This window comes from Mauremys mutica, chromosome 4 (assembly GCF_020497125.1).
Source record: "Mauremys mutica isolate MM-2020 ecotype Southern chromosome 4, ASM2049712v1, whole genome shotgun sequence".
Classification (NCBI taxonomy): Eukaryota; Metazoa; Chordata; order Testudines; family Geoemydidae; genus Mauremys; species Mauremys mutica.
In genome coordinates, this window is record NC_059075.1 from 56,286,348 (window position 1) to 56,309,370 (window position 23,023).

Consider the following 23,023-nt stretch of genomic DNA (forward strand, 5'->3'; position numbering starts at 1 on the left):
TAGCTTGCCCTGGAGGCACTGTAGGGGAGGCGCTGCAGGCCTCTCCAGCGGCGGGCGAGGGAGGGGGGCCCAAGGGGATTATTTTCTCTGCCGCCCCCTCTCTCCCCTGGTTATTTGGAATTAAGCTGTGGCGGCGGAAGGAGCCTGAAGTCAACGCTTCCGCCCAGTTTTCCTGCGAGGAGGAGGAGGTGGGAGCAGAGCGCGGGGCTACGGCTAATGGAGTTGCTGCTGCTGCTGCTGGGGACGGAGCGCGGCTGTTGAACTTATCGCCGGCTCCGGCTGGGGGCTTCTGCCTTCCGCCCCCCCCCCCCACGGGACGCCCGCCGGCTCCTTCCCCCCCATTCCCCTTCTCCTCGCACAAACAGCCGTGACGCATCCCGCCGCCCCATCCCCCCCGGCTGCCTCGCAGCGCCTCCCCGCTCCACCCCCACCCCCCGGCTTCTTCCCTGCCTGGGGCTGTTGCTCGCTAGGGAGGGGTGGGTGATTCCCCCCCCCCCCCTCGGATCGCAGCCGCTGCTGTTCGGAGGAATTTCTGCCGCGGCTGCTCCCCTCCCTGCTGCCCCGGGGCGCGCTGCGAGGGGAGAGCCCGCTCGGCGGCGAGGAGGAGGAGGGCACTGGAGGTGGCTGCATCGGGAGATGAGCTGCAGCAGGAGGACGGCGGCGTGGAGTTCACTGCAGCTGGGAGCCTTCCTCTTCCACCAGCGCCAGCCTGTTCCCGTTAAAGAGCAGAGGGGCTGCGGCTACCAGCCTCGCTGAGGCAGGGGGCTGCGCTCCAGCGCCGGACAGCGAAGCCCCTGCGGCTCTCGGATAAAAGGCTCGCCCCCTGCCCCTGCAGCCTTGAGAGCGATTCTCGTTGGGGAGGCAGATCTGGGGGTTAACAATGGTGAGGTTTCTGGTGAGTTCCTGCTGCGCCCTGGCTGCGTCGGTGCTGCTGCTCCATCTCGCTGTCGGATCACGGTGAGGAGAAAATGAGCGAAGAGACGGCGACTTCTAACAACGAGTAAGCAAATATTATTCCTCTTCTTCGGATTCCTCTATTTCCTGGCTCCCCTGCCTTTACATTTTGGCATTTCCACGCTGCATTGCTCTAGCTTTTTGGATCTGTGTCCGTGTGTATGTTTATATTGCGCATATGTGCGTACATGTATAGAAACCCGGAGGGTCTCTTCTTGTGTTTTAGGAGCTTATTTCATAAAGATGGGGAGCCAGTCTCCATGAAAGTGCCGTGCAATTACAGCATGACAGAGAAGTGGCCAGGTAGTGGCGGCGGCGGCGTGTGTTAAAGTTGGGGAACGGTGGGGGTTTAATGTCCAAACAGATACCAACAGTGCACCCCACTCCTCCACACACCGCCTGGGATCACATCTTATCTCATAGATGTTCCACATGGAAACTAGTGTGTGGGAGCTTCATCCTGCAGGAAACTGCTCCTGAATTTTAATTGGATGAGTCAGTCAATGTAAATAAAGTTTAAATCTTCCCCTAAAGCTTTTTTTTGTTTTCAAATGAGCTGTTGGGACTTCTTTTTTTAAGGGGAAAGCAAGTCTCTTAAATTTTAATGTACCTAGCTTGAATGAAATAATTCGGCCTCGTGTGGTTTTTAGATATGTCTTACTGCATTTAGTCTGTGATACTTACATTTTGGATGGAGGGGAAGAAATAATATTCTACTAGTAAATGTGTCTTATGGCGTTCAAAAACAGAAGTGCAACGTGTTTTGCGGTAGGTTGATCTTAATCTTTATCAGAAACATTTACGGGTATAAAGTGCGTAAGGGTTACTCTTGGCTCTGACTGTTACAGGCTGTGTAATCCTTTCCAGAATAATGATTTGCAATTTAGTCATTTGCTGTAATTTGTTTTACGAGTGATGTGGCTCGTCATAGTGCAGAGACAACTCTTGGTGATGGAAAATAACCGTCGTGTGCTTTTTTTAAAAAAGTATTTTCAATAGCGAGTTAATTTATTTGACAAAAATCTCATTGGCAGTGGGAGGCAGATTGTCATTTGCTTGCATTCCTCTAAATAAAACCTTCATTCCTTAAGATGTACCTCCTTAAGGAAAAGCATTTTTCTTTTTAAAACATTGACTACATTTTCAAAGTTGGATAACCAGAGTTTTGAGAGATCCTGAGCTCCAGTCTGTAAAGCACGAAGCATTACACTGAGGTGGTTTAGAAGGTGAATTTGCTTCAGTATCAGTGTAACGAGGCAGAAGCAGTCGCCATGTTTTCTTTTTTGTGAATCGTTCTAATTTGCATACCACAATCTCCATTCATAAAAAAATAAAAAAAAATAAACCACCATCACCGTTGACATTCAACAAGACCTGCCGTGGAAATTGTATAGGCCTTTTCCTGCACGTCAACGACTGGTTATTGTAGGAAGCTTTGAACGTTAGGATTTTCAGGTCTACTTGTATTTTTTTTTAAAATTGCTTGTTGACATAGTTATGTGGGAAATATCAGCTTGGGGAGGTGCTGGGAGCACGTGATCTACTCCATTCATAAAATACCTGGCTGTCCATTCACAGTGCAGTACACTGTGCTAAACAGACTTGCAGATTAGATCTGCATAGACAGAGGAGAGACTAAGAGGTTTATGTCAGAGTGCAATGGGGGAGAGACTGCTTATTGCTAGCGAGCCTGGAGAAACCTGTACTTTTTGTTGCTGGTTTTCTTTTTTTGTTTTTGTTTTTGTTTTTCAAATAAAATTCTTTTATTAAATTTCAAAATGTATTAAGGAAAGGAGTGTTACGAAGTTAATTAGAGTAATTTCATCATTAGAAACAGTGAATTAAAAATAAAATACTGAAAAACCAAATTCACCGGGGGGAGGGATAGCTCAGTGGTTTGAGCATTGGCCTGCTAAACCCAGGGTTGTGAGTTCAATCCTTGAGGAGGCCACTTAGGTATCTGGGGAAAAAATTGGTCCTGCTAGTGAAGGCAGGGGCTGGACTAGATGACCTTTCAAGGTCCCTTCCAGTTCTAGGAGATTGGTATATCTCCAATTATTAAATTTTGTTGCATTGCTTTCAAGACAAAATATTAACCATTTTGCCAATTCCCATAGCAATAAACAATTGAAATTACTTTTTATGATTCGGTATAACACTACTATTTATTTCTATACCAAGGAATATCAAATGCTAGTGTTTCTAATAAGTCTAACCTTAATGAGATGATACTGGCTTGAAAATCACTTCTCAGATAATGCTGTATCTTCTGTTAACAAATGCCTCAGATGGTTAAAATTGAAAAGTCAGTGAAAAGGAAATATTTTTCTCTTTTTGTGAATTTTTACAGCACTTCTGTATAGTCACTTTCCTATTTAAACAGACTTTTTTTCTCTTGCTGAAAAGACCTTTTTAAATATCAAAGAAGCAGAACACTTTTAAAAAAAATTGAACCAATGTAGAGGATGCTGTATGAGAAATTATATTTTTAATTAGTCTGTTAAAAAATTTTTTTTGAGCATCCCAATTAAAAAAATAATCAAATATTCAAGGACACTTAGTTGTTGGATTCTAGTTACCCAGCCACAAAACAAATTGAATCTGGTTTTACCTGAACCCCTTGTTAGAAGTACTGAGTGGGTTGCTGTGTTAAAATGCTTATGTACAGTGTTGTTTGGATAGTTTATCAATATATTTAACAAATATATGATGGAGGCTTTTTGGAGGGATTGGGGGAGTTTTGTTGTTAACAGACCAGCAGAATGATGTTTGAGTGACTTCAACACTTTATCAGAAATGAGGGGTGAAATTTTGCTTATGGTATTTCAGTTGGGTCCATTTTTATTTTTTCTATATGCTTGAATGTAAACAGATTAATGTAAAAATTTACAAGGCACTGTCAACTTAAAGATCATTTTTCTGTGTGAACAGCTTTTTTACCTACTGTGATTGTAGGTAACACTCAAAATTACTATAACTGAAAAATTTTAAACGACCTCTAACTTTTTCATTTTATTTACTTTGTGGTTTGACAGCACTTGGTTTTACTATTTTACCTGTTTGTGTGCATTTTTCACATAGCAACAGAGGAGAGAACATTATTGTCTTAATGTATTCATCTACAAATTTCTCATCAAGTAAAGGCAAATACGGGTACTTGGAAAGACATTTTGTTGCAATGTAAGTAACTGAGAACTATGGTTGAAGCTTGGTCATTAGTCTTTGTGCTTGCAAAACTCCCATTCATGCAGGACTAAAGGCTTGAGCTATGTGCTTGTTTAGTTTGATCTCATCTAAGAATATATTGTATCTTACTGTAAATGATGTCCGTGAAATAAAAGGGTGTGAAAGTTAAAAGCTATATGAGGTGTCACTGCTTCTTGTATTTTTAAATTAATATGTAGAAGGCAGCCATAGAAAATTCTGCTTACTATGGACAGCTATTTTTGTAGTTGGGCAAATAGTTGTAGTTTTTGTGTTTTAGTTTTAGTTTTAATTTTCATCTTTGTGGTAAAGGGTGAACAAGCAGATTTTTTGTGTGTGCTGGGCTTGGCTGGGACTGTTTTCATGGCAGTTTGACTTGGCTGATGGACAATAAAAAGAACATTGAATCATTTTTGTCATTTTGATATAGCGGAAGAGATTTTTCTTGATGCTCTTGGACATGAGCTAATAATGCTGGTTTGAGCTATGCATAACGTGAACAGGCACCTTGCAAAGTTTTACCCTCTCCTGTATATACCTCCATTCTTAACCAGAAGCACCCCAATAATTCCACCACTGGGCCTCTGTTGAACAGAATAAACTTACTACTAAATAGAGAGAGAAGGTGGGTGAGGTAATATCTTTTATTGGGCCAACTTCACCCACCATCTCTTTATAATATCCTGAGACCAACACAGCTACAGCAACACTGCATATGACAATTAAAATTAAGTGGCATTTTTTTATGTGGACAAATAACCACTAAACTTGGATGAAATTATTAAACTCATTTTGTAATACAATGCTGTTTTGGGACCCATTAATCCAAAAGTAAGTGACATCCTACTAGCAGTTTTTTCTCATTATATCCTATTGTTGCATATGTTAGTTTCAGGTTGCCCTTCAGTGAGAGAAGTGGTGCCTGATTCTGTAAGCCCTCTTTACTGTTTCTCCTGAACTGAATTTTGGGGGTCGTTTGTGCATATTGTAGGCTTGTACATTTAGGCTCTGATTTGTAAATTGTTCTGAGATTCTTATGGATGAAAGGTGATCTTGTGTTCATATTGCCTTCTCATTTCCTTTAACTATCAAGTCATATATTTCTCCTGTTAAATATATTTACATTTATTTTTTTATGATGGAGGTATGTTGCTGTCCATAGTTTTGACAATGAACGGACAGTGTTATCAGAGAGGAATATCAATCTGTCATGTCATGGCAGATCTGAGCTATCCAGTTGCAAGACGTACGGAACACTCAGTGTGGAGGGAAAAATGTTGGGTTAGATGTATCCCCCAAAACTAGACTAAAATAATAATAAATGTTTAAAAATAAAATTAGGTTATACAGAATCTAAAACAAATGTAAATATTTTCCTAGAACTTTAAAATAAAATTGCAATGGAATTAATATTTTTAAGTATCCCCTTGTATTTCCATCCAAAATATTGACTGATTAGGTTAATGAGACCTTGACCCTGGAAATGAAACTACTGGTCTGTTTTCTTTCTTCCTTTCTTTCTTATTATATAATGCACCTTTGCAACTTGGACAAACTCTCTAAATAGAAAAAAAAATTAGATTTCTAAAATTCTGTCACTTTTAATACATCTTACGTGTACTACAAACAGATTATATAAAACGAGAGAGATTTAAAAACTGTAAATTGATGGTGTCCCTTCTGAATGCACTAATTAGATTGTCACTGCCATTTTATAACTTGTTTCTTTCTGGGGCATAGTTTATTTTGGATTTCTGGAGAGTCATTCCAATTTTATTGGCGCACTCATACTCTTTACTTGGCCTTGTGTCCCAGCTATTACTCTGAAGGCAAATGAACTTTCAGGTTACATAGTAATTTGAAAAGTCAAGAAAAAACACTTATTGGTCAGCTTTAGCAGCATTCGTTGATTGTTGTGATATCACAGAAATTTTTTTTCTAGAATGTCATAGTAGAACTGGAGTCAGTGGCATTATTTGGAGAAACTAAAGAAGTTGGTTGGTTGTTTTAAAGGTGATTGTGTTACATCAACAGTTGAACTGATTAGTAGGGACATTCGGTATGTATTTTGGAAATTAATGAAATTTATTAATTTTGGTCCTGATCACACGCAGAGGGGACTATTAATGAGTAAAGGTTAGGTATATGATTTATGTCTGCATGACTGAAGCATCATTTTGCAGGTCTTCTTTAATTTGTCCTTTTAGTCATTTTCTGCATATCTGTAAAGGTATATGCAGGTTAGTTCTTCATTGTGACAGATATCTGTGTATATGCTGTTTGTCTGCTCTGCATATTTTACTGTCTGTGTCCATGCATCTCTGCTGTGCTACTGAAATGTATATGTTTAAGTGCGTGGAGATGCATCCATTTACTTAACAAAGTGAACTCTGAGTTTAAACATTTCAAGTTTACAATTTAATTTTAAGACTGAAAGAATATCAAGTAAATTTAAAAATCCTAATTTCACAATGGATCAACATATGATACTGTTGTAATTTTCCTGCTTATAAAGGCAGGATGGGGAACTTCTCTGCCTAGTTTATTGTGATAATCTGGAATTGGACATGGAGAGAGAATTCATTAGGGAGAGCCAGTGTCAGTGTAAATGGATTAAGAGAATTCAGAGATAGAAGTATGAAAAGTTAATGCTGGAAGTGATGAAAAAATAATACAACACAATGTTGACATGGAAGGCAAAAAGGGAAGAGAATAAGGGTGGATTAAAAATTAATAGATTTTTTTAAAATGAATTTTTTAAATGTAACAGGCTATTTTTAAAAATAAATCTGTTTTTAAAATTGGACATTAAACACCTATGTTAAGGCCTAAATTTATTATAATCTATTTTAAGTTAAGTACCAAAAATAATACTAAGCAGCAACTGTCTGCTTCAACCACCGTTCCAGAGGACATGCTTCCATGCTGATAACTAGTTCTGCTTGATAACAGTCCAAAGCAGTGGGGACTCACGCACGTTCACTTTCATCAACTGGGTCAGATGCCACCAACAAAAGGTTGATTTCCTTTTTGGTGGTTTGGTTTCTGTAATTTCTGCATCTGAGTGTTGCTCTTTTAAGACTGATAGCATGTTCCACACCTCATCCCTCTCAGATTTTGGAAGGCACATCAGATTGCTAAGGACAGCTACAGCACTTGACTCAAGATTTAACAATCTCTTATTGGTACCTTCTTTGCATTTTGTCAGATCTGCAGTGAAAGTGTTCTTAAATCGAATAATGTGCTGGAACGTCATCTGAGACTGCCATAACACGAAATATATGGCAGAATTTGGGTAAAACCACAGAGCAGGAGACATACAATTCTCCCCCAAGGAGTTCAGTCACAAATTTAATGCATTTTTTTTTAACGAGTGGCATCAGCATGGAAACATGTCCTCTGGAATGGTGGCTGAAGCATGAAGGGACATACAAATGTCTAGCATATCTAGTATGTAATGCAGTGCCAGCCATAAAAGTGCCATGCCAATGCCTGTTCTCACTTTCAGGTGACGTAAATAAGAAGTGGGCAGCATTATCCCCTGTAAATGTAAACAAACTTGTTTGTCTTTGTGATTGGCTGAACAAGTAGTAGGATTGAGTTTACTTGTACGGGCTATTTCTAATAGGATGAGGTCTACTAGTTCTACAGTCTTGAAGGGCATTGTGACCGGAAACAGTCAATTCAGCTCACTAACTACAAGTAATCCTTCCTTTGTTTAATAAATCAGCATTATATATAACATTGTTTGATAAACCTTTTTTCTTATGTATCCAGCACATTTAAGGTAGTTTCATTTAATAAAAATATGCTGGTTTTGTGCATTTGTAAGTTAATCTGTATTTCCATTCAGCTAAAATTTAACGCAAATCAGAAGTAAAATATTAATCATCTAGTAAATACGAAATGCATCATTCACCATTTTCTAGCATAAAAATGTAAAAATTGAGACTCTGGATAAATTAAGTTAAAACATATAATTACTGACATTACACTTGTATACCTTTATCCTCCTGGTTAGTGTCCCCGCCCAAGTCCAAATTTAGCATAAGAGTTATGTTTAGTTACAAATAAGTATATTTTAATGGTTTCCAACCAATGAGAATCAACCATTCTTTGGAGAAATAACTAAAAGTGCAATTGCAAAATGAGATTGAAATTATTTATTTAAATATAGGCTTCCTGCTTGCTGATTTAAATCAGGATTATGTTGGTGATTTTGTTGCTTTGATTTAAATGAATCTGCCCTGCAGAGAAGTGATCTTAGTATTTCTAAGATAAGGGACAGTGTATTTAATTTATGCAAAAAAAATCGGAAAGAAATTACAATATGCATAGAGTTTTAATGTAAATGACATAAAAACATCACATAAAGTGGTATGAAATTTTGTGCTGGCCTAAATATGCAAATATACCCTGCAGAATCCCCCTGGGTTAAGCATGTTTCAATGAATTTGGATAGCACACAGGAACTGCCATATTTATTGGACCTAATGTCCATCTATTCTAGTACTATCTCTCTGACAGTGGCCAGTACCAGGTGCTTTAGGGGGTAGGTATAAGAATCCAACGCTAGGTACTTCTGGAATATTCTGCCCCTATATTAGATCTCATCATAATTCTAAATTGATTTAAGCCATGAAGCATGATATCCCTTCCACACAATTTTTATCTTCAATTATGATAAATTCTCGATATTCTTGATATTGACATCCCTTCTTGAATCTTGTTAATTCTTGGCCTCAACGTCGCATGGCAATGAATTCCATGGTAATTCCTTGAATTGTATTTGAATCTCCCGCTTATTAATTTCATTGAATGTCCCCTTGTTCTTGTGTTATGAGACAGGGAGAACAGAAGTTCTTGATTCGCTTTCTTTATGCCATTCTTTATTTTACATACTTTTATCTTGTCCTCTCTTAAACATCTCCTTTTCTAAGGTAAACGGTCCCAACATTTCATCCTTGCTTCATATGAAGAGTTTCCATATCCTTGACTCATGTTGCTCTTTACTGAAACCCACTCTAGTTCTGTTGTATCCTGTTTAAAATGGGATGATGAGTAATATACCCAGTATTGCAGATGAGACTCCACCACTGATGTAGAAAAAGCATTTTAATGGTAACATTTATCACAATCCCATTCTTCGTGCTGCTTAACATTTTGTTCACTTTTTTTACCACAGCCTCACATGAAGCAGAAGTCTTCATTGATCTGTTTGCAGTGATGCCCAGATACCTTTCCTGAGGAAAGAAAGAAATCTTTAGCACAGCATACTAGAAAAGCTTACTTATCAAGCAACTGAGAGTAATAGGTGGAATAGCTTATTTATAAAACAGCTATCCTGCATAAGGGTAGCATAGCAAAATATGGATCACCTTGGTTCTCCTTTTCATTTATCCAGTATTGGATAAGAAGAGAACAAGTTTTTGACTCAAGACATTAGCTTAAGAAGAAACAGTTGGTGATTTAAAAATTGCTGGCCCATATCTCCCAGTGGCTTTTGTTGATATATGCCACTGGGAACATGAATATGCTGTATGTCTTTATCAAGAAGGATCTGTAAAAAAGACCAGCCTCTAGATCTAGGGAGGGCTTTAAACACATTTTATCAATATAGAGACCAAGATGACATTTCTTGGTCTTGAATTCATCTAATCCTTATCTACCATTCTCATAATCGTAAGACTGTAAGGCCTGGTCTACACTGGGGGGAGTGGGGCGGTCGACCTAAGATAAGCAACTTCAGCTACGAGAATAGCGTAGCTGAAGTTGACGTATCTTAGCTCGACTTAACTCGTGTCCTCACGGCGCGAGGTCGATTGCCACGGCTCCCCCGTCGATTTTGCTTCCGCCTCTCACCGAGCTGGAGTCAGCAGTCGACGGGAGAGCGATCAGGGATCGATTTATCGTGTCTGCACTACACACGATAAATCAATCCTCAGTAGATCGATCGCTACCCACCGATCCGGCGGGTAGTGTAGACGTACCCTAAGGAATCTCAAGAGATCATCTAGCTCAGTCCTACCTTAAGTGCAGGAGACTAAGTAATTATCTAGATTCTAGGTCATTCCTGTCAGGTGTTTGTCTAACCTGATATTAAAAAAATCTCCAATAATGGAGATTCTACAATCTCCCTAAGCAATTTATTTCAATGCTTAACTACCCTGACAAGAAGGTTTTCCTGATGTCCAACCTAAATAGCCCTTGCTGCAATTTAATCCCGTTGCTTCTTGTTCTGTCCTCAGAGGTTTAAAGGAGAACAATTTTTCTCCCTCCTTCTTGTAACAACCTTTTATATACTTGAAAACTGTTGTGTTCCCTCTGAGTCTTCTCCTCTCCAGGTTAAACAACCCAAATGTTTTCAATCTTCCCTCCTAGGTCATGTTTTCTAGACCGTTAATCATTTTTGTTGCTCTTCTCTGGGCTTTCTCCAATTTGTCCACATTTTTCCTGAAATTTGGTACCCAGAATTGGACACAATACTCCAGCTAAGTCCTCATCAGTGCAGAGTGGAGCGGAACAATTACTTCTTGTGTCTTACTTAAAACACTCCTGCTACTGTATCCCAAAATGGTGTTTGCTTTTTTTGCAACCGTGTTACACTGTTAACTCATATTTAGCTTGTGATCCACTATGACCCCCAGATCCCGTATTGTTGGTCCATTATTTCAGTTTATCAGCTATAAAAATGGTGGCTTGGATACTATTTTATTTCTACTGTTTGCCTCCTTTAAGGTAGACAAGAATTAATATCAATTTCTTCAAGTATGTTCTTGAAGGGGAGAACATGCATTTAAGTGTTCTAAATACTGCAGTTCACTATGAAAAACACCGTTAGTTCAGTAGTGAGTGGTTTCCTGCATATAATTGTAGTCCTGAATAAAATCCCAACTCAATCCAAGTAACATGGGAGAAGAAAAAAAAAAAGTAATTCCCAAAGTAATAAATCACGATCATTGTATTTATAGATTCTGTCAGTCGTGCGGAAATAGAAAAGAACACATGAACATTAAAAGCTTCTATTCCACTGGTTCATAGTGCCACCACAGATTCATTAAAAATAGATTAAATAAGTGTATAGCAAGCTTGAAAAAGCTGCACTTAAACTCAGTAGTTTGGGACCTAATTCCCTTATAGGCAGATAGACCAAAAACCACAGATGTCTTAACTATATCCTGCTTCCTAGCACTAACAGAACACTTTTTGTGCCACAGATGTTTATCTCAGATGTACTTGCTTTTGAAGATTTATTTTAAAATATCATTAGAGTTTAACACAAGTTGACATTACAACTATATTGTTTCATCTCATGATCTTTGTGTTAACTTGAAAGGGAAAAAGTCCATGTGTTGTCATTTTAGTGCCTCTTCTGTAAGAATGTATTGCTTTTGACAACATAATATTTGAATAAAGTGATTAGTGATATGATGCCACAGAAATGTAAGTAGTTAGGTTCTTCCCTTCTGACAAGCACAGATTTTAGTTCAGTGAGCAATACAAATGACCAAATAATAGGATCCCAATGTATGTCACAGAAGAACGTCACAAACAGTACCAGAATTTGAAATATTTATTTTAGTTAAAGAAAGGAGATGAAGGAGGCCTTCAAAGATAAGAATAAATGCATAGAAGTAAAAACAGATGTGTTCCCCACCCTTTACAAGGTTCCACCCCAAATTCTTAATTAGTATATGCGTATTTTGAAAAGCCAAATATTTCTTTGTTTAAAACAATGAAAGGAATATTGTCAACTTGCATTTGTTCCCATATTTAATTTTTGTAAGAACAAGCTTCTCTAAAACTGTAGAAATGCTTTCCTGTCCATTTTAAAATAACTCAATAAAGAACAATTTTAAACAAATAAACATTTACCTGTAATGTGTGACACCCCATCACTGCAGCACTGAAGCTGAAATTGATTATTAACAGAAATAAAATTGATTTGATTTTTTTCCCATGAGCTGAGACTAATGCAGAGAGTAAACAAGAAGCACAGTGAAGAGTAAATTGGATTTGTAAAATGATCTTATTAATTTATGACAGGTTTCAGAGTAGCAGCCGTGTTAGTCTGTATCCGCAAAAAGAACAGGAGTACTTGTGGCACCTTAAAGACTAACAAATTTATTTTACCATGAGCTTTCGTGAGCTGCAGCTCACGAAAGCTCATGCTAAAATAAATTTGTTAGTCTTTAAGGTGCCACAAGTACTCCTGTTCTTTTATTAATTTATATCATTGTTGGTAACATAGCTAAATAAGTTTGTTAAAATAATAGTTTTTTAAAACTGACATGTCCTGTTTTTAAAAGGCTAAAACAGAATCAATAAGGTGTAGCTCACAACATGATGTACTGCCTGTGATTTCCCACTCTGGAACAGCACAGCCCTATTTTGGTGAAGTAGCAGGTCCTGAATGACAGCAGGAGTGGCTTCTGCCATGCCATTGACATTCAGGAAGGCAGGGGATAAAAAGGGAAGTGGGGAAGGGGATCACTCAAGTTGCTCTCTTTTATGGCATCTTTATGTGGCTGCCTGAGAGCGTGGCTGCAGTCCAGAATTACTGAAGTGCTCCATGCTCTGGTGCTTCCGCTCCTGCTCCCAGTAAACTACTATGCTGGAGCCATGATGGAGGGGCAGGATAGCAGTATGTATGCCAGCTCTATGCCGGGGACTCTTTCTGTGGGCCTCTCTTCTCCCCTTGTAGCTCCTTACACATCTTGAATGTTATAAAGGGGTAGTAGCAGGGATTTGAATCTGGTCCCAGGTCTCCAGTAGGATTTATTCGATTCTTAATCATACTGCCTTTGAGAATGAATATGGTGAAACTATTTGTTTGGCAATGCTGTCTTTCCCCCCCTTTTCCAGAAGAAATAGAATCCAAAATTCCCAATTCCCTTCATTCCTCTGTCTATCAAATACTTTTAAGGCAATGGCAAAGTGCGTCTTAAATCCCCTTCTGGTCTCCAGAGGATAACTGCCTACTTCTGTTACAAGGTACTCATGTAGTTCAAGTGTTAGAGGTCTGTGCCATGGCTTTTAAAGGTCCTGGGCTCCGGCCCGTGTGGGCAGTTACTGTGATTCCTCATGATGGCATTTTTCTATTTTCAGTTGGGTCTTTAAAAACACTTGCAAATGGCATACAAAAATATGCCCAAAGAACATTAATATTGCAAAGTCAAGCACTCAAAAGTTTGAAAATGCCAGCATTTGCTTATTTAACCTTAGTGCAAGCACATAAGTGGGAAGACTTCTGACAGGGTTGCAGAGCCAGGAATAGAACCCTCCAGTACAATGCCTTAAACACAAGGAAACATCCTTCCTCTTCTTGCAACCCTCTGCCTCATTCACTGTTCGTCCTGCAGACAGAATGAGGCAGGAGTAGAACAAATAGCATGTGATCATATAATTAGACTATCATGTCTATGGTCAAAGGGCAGAAATAGGGTTTCTAGCCTTAATTCTGACACGATCAAACTTCTGAGTAATGTTCTTTGAAACATTGACCTTGTCCTAATTTTTTTTGTATGTAATTTAGACAGGATTTTACTCTGACTCTTTTCTTCATATACTAATAAAAGGCTCTCTTGTTTACTGCAGTTTTCAGATATCAGTGGTGTTACTCCTGGGCAAGTCTGTACAATACCCTATAATATTTCTAGCCAGGATTGTTGTGAACTGCTTCTTAAAACTCTTTGTCTTGATGGTACTTTTCCGGTGTATAAAAGGATATTTTAATGCTTACCTGGAAGCTGAGTTATTACATATCAGTTTGGAAGCTTACCTCTCTCCCCGATCTCTTATTCACCCATTCCTTTCTCTTTCATTGAGGGAAAATTTTTACTCTTAAATATGCTTTAGTCATATTCTTTTCTTAGTCTTCCTAAAACATTATGTGATTCTCCTCATCACACTAAACATTTGAGGGTTTTTTTTTCTGCCTAAATGGTAGTGCACATCTGACAGAAGCACACTTTACAGGTAAGGGTTAGGGCCAGTGTCTTTTACGGTGTCTATTAATTTGGTGCTTCATTTATTGGGTTCTCTACAAAACTAGTGCCAGGCCTCCTTGTTTTTATTTTCTAGACGTATAAAGCACCTGAGCTGAAGTAAATGAGATTTCTGGGTGCTCACCATCTCTAAAACTGAAAAATAGATGTTTTAAAGGAGATCTTAAAAACTAGTGGACACACTTGAAAACGTTGGCCTTCCTCTGTTTTTTTGCTGATATCAGTGAAAGCATATTGAAATTATTTTTAAGAGATGGTGAGTACCCAGGAGGTCAGAAGAAGGTGGTGGGAGCTGCAGATGCTCAACACTTCTAAAAATCAGACCCTTAATGCATACAAAATCACTAGAAAATAAGTCCTGTCGATGAGCAGGCTGAATTTTAATTCCCCTTAACCTGTGCCACCCTTCAGGAAACTTAATTTTTTAGTAGATGAGTAACAAATGTTGAAACTTAATCCTGATAAGGTTTCCAGTATGTTATCCTTTCTATATGCATCCTGAAATTCTCTAGTTTAAAACATCTAAGATAACATAGTATTGATATCATAAACTTTAAACATCCTCTTGTAGAGGCTGCCCCTCCACACACACCCCCTCCAACATTTCATGCAGTGTTGCTATGGCAGTGGGAAAGAATTCTGCATGTTAACAAGCCCATGTTAGGTATTGGAGGTTTTTCACAAATCAGTTAAGTGCTTGCCTGGGGCACTGAAAATTGGGGCTACAAAACAATAAAAGCTACTTACTAACTAGAAGTGGCAGCAACATTTTAGAGATTGGGGAATCATGCTCTACCATTTGATATAGACACTTCAGTATTCTATGCAGTGATACTTTTCTGTTTGAAAACCATGTCCAAAAAAATTGGAACAGTGTTGCCCTCATGGGTGCCAGTTTTCTGTAACTTTTGCTGGTGCCCAGAACGGATCCAAGTCCCGCCCCCTACACGGGAGCAAGGCCATGTCTCTGGGAGGGGCTAGGTGGACAGAGGTAAGGGGGCTGAGGCTGGGGCCACAGCTGGGGATGTGTGTGGGCAGGGGACCGGGCCTCGCTGGCAGTGGAGCCCCAAACATTGGTGGAGCTGAGCCCACGTTCCTGAATATTGGTGGAGCATGGGCACCATGGGCCCATATAACTTGCCGCCTATGCCCTATATTTGGTATTATAGGCAAGCAGCACAGAGCATTGATGTGAAGGGAGATGCTTGTGTAAGTATTTTATGGGTATGTTTGTCTTTAATGCAAAAAATACACCTCCCTTTGTTTTAAAATGTACCTTGCCCCTTACTAAGTTCTTGGAGTTTTAAGTGTACAGTTATCAGTCTCTAGTTTTTGATGTTAATATATCTGCCTTTTAATGCAACAAAGATAGACTGCACCCACATTAGTTGCTATGAAGTAAGGTGAAAATCATTACATTTTCATTTGCTAATTAATATCTTGAACAGGGGCTTGTGTACATGGAGCAGTTATTCCAGAATAAGGTAGATGCTACCTTATTTCAAGTGCTGTAGCTATTCAAGATTAACTCTCTGTGTGGACACTCTTATTCTAGACACACTGTATGTTGGTCACTTTCCCCAGAAAACATGATCCTGGCCACTATGAATATAGAAGCCCTCTACGCCAACATTCCATTCAAGCTGTCAGGAACAGTATCCCCGATTTAATGTCACAGCAAACCTGGTGGCTGGACTTTGTCCTCACCCACAACTATTTCACATTTGGGGACAATGTATACCTTCAAGTCAGCAGCACTGCTATGGGTACCCGCATAGCCCCACAGTATGCCAACATTTTTATGGCTGACTTAGAACAACACTTCCTCAGCTCTCGTCCCCTAATGCCCCTACTCTGCTTGTGCTACATTGATGACATCTTCATCATCTGGACCCATGGAAAAGAAGCCCTCGAGGAATTCCACCATGATTTCAACAATTTCCATCCCACCATCAACCTCAGCCTGGACCAGTCCACATAAGAGATCCACTTCCTGGACACTACAGTGCTAATAAATGATAGTCACATAAACACCACCCCATACCGAAAACTTACTGACCGCTATACTTACCTGCATACCTCCGGCTTTCATCCAGACCACATCACACGATCCATTGTCTACAGCCAAGCTCTAAGATACAACTGCATTTGCTCCAATCCCTCAGAGACAAATACCTACAAGATCTCTAGCAAGTGTTCTTAAAACTACAATACCCACCTGCTGAAGTGAAGAAACAGATTGACAGAGCCAGAAGAGTACCCAGAAGTCAGATACTCCAGGACAGACCTAACAAAGAAAATAACAGAATGCCACTAGCCTTCACCGTCAGCCCCCAACTAAAACCTCTCCAGCGCATCATCAAGGATCTACAACCTATCCTGAAGGACAATCCCTCACTCTCACAGACCTTGGGAGACAGGCCAGTCCTCGCTTACAGACAACCCCCCAACCTGAAGCAAATACTCACTAGCAACCACACAACAAAAACACTAACCCAGGAACCTATCCTTGCAACAAAGCCCGTTGCCAACTCTGTCCACATATCTATTCAAGGGATGCCATCATAGGACCCAATCACATCAACCACACCATCAGAGGCTCATTCACCTGAACATCTACCAATGTGATATATGCCATCATGTGCCAGCAATGCCCCTCTGCCATGTCCATTGGCCAAACCGGACAGTCTCTACGCAAAAGAATAAATAGACACAAATCAGACCATCAAGAATTATAACATTCAAAAACCAGTTGGAGGAATACTTCAACCTCCCTGATCACTCAATTACAGATGTAAAAGTCACAGTACTCCAACAAAAAAACTTCAAAAACAGACTCCAATGAGAAACTGCTGAATTGGAATTAATTTGCAAACTGGACACCATTAAATTAGGCTTGAATAAAGACTGGGAGTGAATGGGTCATTACACAAAGTAAAACTATTTCCCCATGCTAATTTTTCCCCTACTGTTACTCACACCTTCTTGTCAACTGTTGGAAATGGGCCATCCTGATTATCACTACAAACGTGTTTTTTTTTTCTCCTGCTGGTAATAGCCCACTTTAATTCATTACTCTCGTTATATTTGGTATGGCAACACCCATTTTTTCATGTTCTCCATGTATATATATCTTCCTACTGTATTTTCCACTGCATGCATCCAATGAAGTAGGTTTTAGCCCACGAAAGCTTATGCCCAAATAAATTTGTTAGTCTCTAAGGTGCCACAAGTACTCCTCATTCTTTTTGCTGATACAGACTAACACGGCTACCACGCTGAAACTTGTAAAGCTGTTATCCTAGTGCATTATCACAAGCTAGGGAAAACCCTATCGTCAGTCAGCCTGGGAAAACAAAAAATGGGCCAGTAAAATTTAATTTCTTCATATTGTAAGGTCCACACTGCAATTTGTGCACCATATCTGCTGTAATTTCAGATCAATGTTATTAACTTTTTTATTTTTATTAACTCAGTCTCCAGTTAGTTCATAAAATAAGGGTTCTATTGTATGCATTAATGTGGTACAAAGTGTGCCTTATTGGGTTTATTAAATTTAATAAAATACTTAATGGTAAATGCAGGGAAGATTTTTTTTTAAGGAAGCTTATTCTAAGTCTTAAGGGCTTCTTTCTGTTAAAAGGATTGTCAGTTTTTTCAGCCCTCCTCTCTAATTTACCTGTGACTTGTTTTAACTCCTACAGCGCCTCTTTTTTTCCTCCTCATAAGAATTTATTGTTCCTGTAAAAATGTATTTCCTTGGGCATCTTTGAATCCTAAATCTGTGGTTTTGTACTGTGCTGTGTCTTTTCATCATCCTGCTGTAGAAAATGAGTTTCAGTGTTAGAGGAAGGCCTGTAGTGCAGATATTGGCTACTAAATAGAGCAGCTTTTCTGTTCACCTCACAGCTGCTAAATGTTTTATTTTGCATCTGTTACAGAAGATGGGTTAGTAACTGTCATCATATGAAACAAAAATACAACTTAGTCAATCGGTGTCAGTTGTTAAAACAGAAATGAAGTCAGTTATTTTCTCCTGATAGAGAAAAATCTGTTAATTTCCCTTTTACTGAGTATGTAAGAATGTACATAACCTGAATCCATGATTGCTTGATCTCCTTACTCTGTCTGTCTGTCTACTTTAAAATTTGTAATTTAGTCATAATACTTATAAGATCATGTTACATTTCTGGGGTTAAATCTATTTGACCCATATGAGAAAAGCCCTTAACAAATAATGGTGTTTGCATGATAATTTAAGGTTTAGTTAATATTAGGATTATAAAACCTGGTTTTGAGGAGGAATTGCAGTTTATATCATAATAGATGATTTTTATACTTTTGTTTAAACCATTGTTAAGCAGAAATTTCAAAGTTAGAAAGGTTATCCTAACTTAATCAGCAAGACTGAAGTGTAAGTGTGTGTGGAAAATGTGCGGACTGGTAGGACCCTTGAATTACTTTGTCTTAAATTTGATGCCCAAATGAGGAACAGTTTCCACCATTCCAGTCCCTTCACAGCTACATTGGAACCTGTAAAGCTTGGGGCGCAGGGGTGTTTAACATCTTGTTTTCCATAAAACGATGCAAAAAAAATACAAGAAAATTATGCTGTTGTTGTTGTAGCTAGGTATCAAATCAAATGTTATGAGGATAACATTAAAACAACCCCCCCAGATGACATTTTCATCTGTGCTAAAGTACAGTGTTTTCAGTAGCAAAAAAACCCTCTTTTCCTGATGTCACTTAGCAATTAAAATTATTCAGTCACAGCAATTGTGTGTGTAAATAATTTGTTTAAACCTTGCAAGGGGGAGGGGGAGACAGTGAATACTCAGCGAGGAGAGCAATATAATTGACCACTGTTACTAGCTTGCTTATAACATTGGTATGTGGTGAAATGTTAAGGCTTTGTTTGGAGGTTTCATCATTAGAAAAATGCTGAATTCATTTTTAACCAGTTAGCAATCAGATTCTCTAGGACTTCATAAATATAATTTAAAAATACTGAAGTTAAGTTTTTCCCTTTGCATTTCCATAGATAGAAGTTTTTCCTCTGAGTCAACAGTAAGAATTGTATTAACTTCCTAATTGTGGGGAGGGAATAAGGATTTGGTCCATGATGAATCTGAATGTTCAGATCAGAGTTATAACCAATGAAATTCCAGTAAGTAATCTTTCCTGTTTTGAAATGTCTTTCCAGATTTAAAGCTCTGATATGCCTTTACTGTCAACACAAAATCTTTAAAAGCAGCTACAGCAACATGCTTTTCTGAAGTTAAAATGGATGCCACATGCTCATGTATTGAAATTTTTGTGGGCCTCTGAATACAGTTTATTGGACTACTGAGACACTTGTGAAGTGATGGGACAGTATTACATGTGGGTCTCAAATGGCAAGTCAGTTTACATAGCATACAACTGGTAATAAGTAGGTAGTGCATAATGATTTAATAGCAGATTTTTATGAATCCGAGTGAATTGTTGCATTTATGGTTTATGCTTAGTTACATACATAATTTTTAATATGATGGAATCAGTAGATGTCTGTGTGCTTTTCCAGAGGAGAATGTGCAGGTGCTGGAGCTAGATTGAGTTCACAAGCTTTTCCTTCTTAACAGGCCCATTTGTTACTATAATTGATTACTATTATAAAAGTATTATTATAATGTGCTTATAATTACAGGGGAAAGTAATGGAGTGCAGAAAACAGGGCAAGGTAATTAATTCAGTTATTGTTTTGTCATATGACAAAATGAGGTTTGATTACCCTTACTCGCAGAAAATGGTCTAGGGCAAGAAACTTCTGTAAATAAGTATAATAATGTGGGGTTATGAGCACAGGGCAAAGGTAGCTTGCTTTTTATGGTTTGTTTTTTTGGTTTTTGTTTGAAATAAATTCACATTCACTTAAACAACTTTAATTAAAATCTAAGCAATATGGGTTTTAACTGTGATCTTTCAAATTTGCCCTGCTATTAAAAACCGAATATAGTCTCTGCACCAGAATTGTAAAGCAAAATGATGTAGTTTGAGAGAGACTGGAAATAAGCTCTTCTTAACATCTCTAGTTAAACTATCAAGGAAAGGAAACTAACATAATCCTATTCTAGTGCATTTGATCATATAATCCTAGAGCAAAACACTCTTTGACTTTATAAGTCATGGGGCTATTCCCTTGTGAGAAATTTATTCCCACCCTCTCTGCTAAGGAAGAGGGTATGCTTACCCAGATGCTGTCTCTGAGCATTGTTTGTGGATTCTTTCATCTCAGCTATTAGGTGTCTAAAACTCAGACCATTCTCCCTCATCAGCTTTGGAAGTGAGGAGAATCTCTCTCCTTTCCCCTCTTGAGTCTACTATGCTGTACTCCATACCCCGCTTCCTCTGAAGAGGTATGTCTTTACTGCTCTACCTACCTCAGTCTCCTGTTTGCTGCAGGTGTGGGGATGGAGGGTGCTTTACTATTTTGTCCCTCTCTTTCTCCCTCACCTTTCTTTTTTTGGGTATTGTTTACCTTTAATAGCACAGTTGTAGTGTAGTGTAGTTCCAGCTACAGATTGACTTTAATTTAAGGGTGGGGTTTTTTTCCTTTCAGAGTTACCCTCTTCGGATAGACAACTTGTGTAAAACAGATTCCATCTTATAAAGCCCTTCTCTGGGTCTAGAAGTAAAGTTTTGTAATTCCATACTGCAAATTTGATCAAGTAGTTCTATATGCTGCTGCTTTGTTCACTGCCAGATTTTTGTATGTAAGTTCAGTGCTCCATATAACGAGTTCTGTCTCACGTTTCTAATAGGCGTCTACATTTCCTGTCGCATTTGGGTCTTTTCAGAATGTGCTTCTTTTTCCTCTGTCAGATTGAAGGACCATGATAGATGGACAACTGAAGCTCATGTACACTACTAGCAGAAAGGCAAACTCGTAACCCCTACTGTTGTCTCAGTCTCAGACAGGAGGAGGAAGTGAGAAGGAGAAGAGGTTTCTGGATAGAACGTTGGGCAATGGGATGAATTATTTTATCATTTTCCACCAGAAATTTTTTCTAGTGGATATCAGTTTTTAACCATTTAGCTACTTCATGCTGTACATTGAGTCAGTAGACTCTTGGATACAGCTGGAACATATCCATCAAAGGGCAAATGTCTAAATTAGGGATGTAAAATACTAAATGGTTAACCGGTACGCATTAGTCTAACCGTTAACTCCCAGACACAGCTGGCATAACCCTGATCCTTGGGCCCCTCTCCATTTAATTGGTTAACCGATTAATGTTAGCAGTTTATGTAATTTAAACGGTTAACTTTTTAAACGGCTATTTACATCCCCAGTGTAAATAGGCTTATTGGTCCAGCTTGAAATGGAACGATTATACTATAAAATGCAGTGTTTCATAATGAACAGAGTAGTCACTAAATGTGAAGCTATTGATCTGTATTCATTACCCATATTTAAAACTTTTTTTAAAATACAAATTATAAATATGAACATAAACGCATTTCATAATATCTACTCTAAATAGTGGAAGACTATATCTATCCACGTTGATCTAAATAGTTCAGCATTAAAGGTCATTTTTCTTTAGAAGTTACTATGCCCTCTTAAAGGTAAGGTAGGGCTTATCTCAGTAGAGGGGTGTGATTTGTAAAGCACTCTAGTGTGTTGCACTCTAACTGCTCCATGGAGACTCAGCTGGCATGCTCTAAGACAGTGGTCACCAACCGGGAGATCACAATGGACTGGTCAATCATGGAGCTTCTGACAGTTGGTCTCAGTCACTCCACGATCGACCAGTCCGTCACAATCTAGGGTTGCCAACCCTCCCACAGCTGGCCTCTAACAGTCCGGTAGTGCAGTGGGGCTAAAGCAGGATCCCTACCTGCCCTAGCCCCATGCCGCTCCCGGCAAGTCCGGCAGCAGCTCCTAGAGGGAGGGAGGGTGTGTCTCTGCACACTGCCCTCTCCTGCAGCCACTACCCCTGCAGCTCCCATTGGCCGAGAATGGGGAACCGCGGTCAATGGGAGCTGCAGGGGCTGTGCCTGTAGATGGGGGCAGCACGTGGAGCCACCTGCACACCACCACCACCACCACCACCCCCGCCACCAGGAGCAGCTGCCGGCCACTTCCAGGAGCAGCATGGGGTCAGGGCAGGCCTGAAGCCCATCTGCACCCTGGCCCCAGCCCTGAGCCCCCTCGCACCTCCTCCCAGAGCCCACACCCTGCACCCCAACCTGCTGCCTGAGCCCTGGGCCCCCTCCTGCACCCAAACTCTCTCCCAGGGCCCACACTCTAAACCCCTGCCTGAACCCCAACCCATGCCTCAGGCTCAGCCCGCAGCCCCTCCCACAGTCCGAACCTCTTGGCCCCAACCCAGAGCCCACACCCACTCCTACATCCCAACCTCCTATCCCAGCCTGGTGAAAGTGAGGGAGGGTGGAGGAGACAGTGACAAAGGGAGGAGGATGGAGTGAGTGGGGCGGGGCCTCAGAGAAGGGGCAGGGCAGGGGTGTTTGGGTTTGTGTGATTACTGTTATTTCTACATTTTCTTTAAGGTAGATCCTGGGTTGCACTTAAATTCAAAAAGTGATCTTCTGCTTAAAAAGGTTGCAGACCACTGCTCTAAGACACGGCTAGTTCACGTTAATGTAGTTCTGTGGAGGAACCTTCTAGAGTGCACCAGCATGGTCTAGATAGCGTAGTTTGAGCACAGCATGAAATCACCCCTCTCTGGTGTGCTTCTATTGCAGCACCATGTAGAAAAGCCCTTACTCTAGCTTTGCACATCAGTACTGTAATACTGTATTGAAATCTGTCCTTGTGTAAGTAGAGCGTTTTTTGCTGCTATTAGAATAAACAG

General features: G+C 39.6%; 1 protein-coding gene across 3 annotated transcripts in view; it reads left to right on the plus strand.

Moving 5' to 3' along the window:
- Positions 1–368: 368 nt before the first annotated feature.
- SPRED1 (sprouty related EVH1 domain containing 1) overlaps positions 369–23,023 on the plus strand; it is a 123,499-nt gene continuing 100,844 nt past the window's right edge. For 2 of the 3 annotated variants that reach the window (XM_045015345.1, XM_045015347.1), the window contains exon 1: positions 369–1,000. Coding sequence is in view for 1 of the 3 variants with exons in the window: in XM_045015344.1 (XP_044871279.1) it covers positions 969–1,000 (32 nt within the window). In the remaining 2 variants the exon portion in view is untranslated. The remainder of the gene's footprint in view (positions 1,001–23,023) is intronic. The other variant, XM_045015344.1, reaches the window with a different exon arrangement.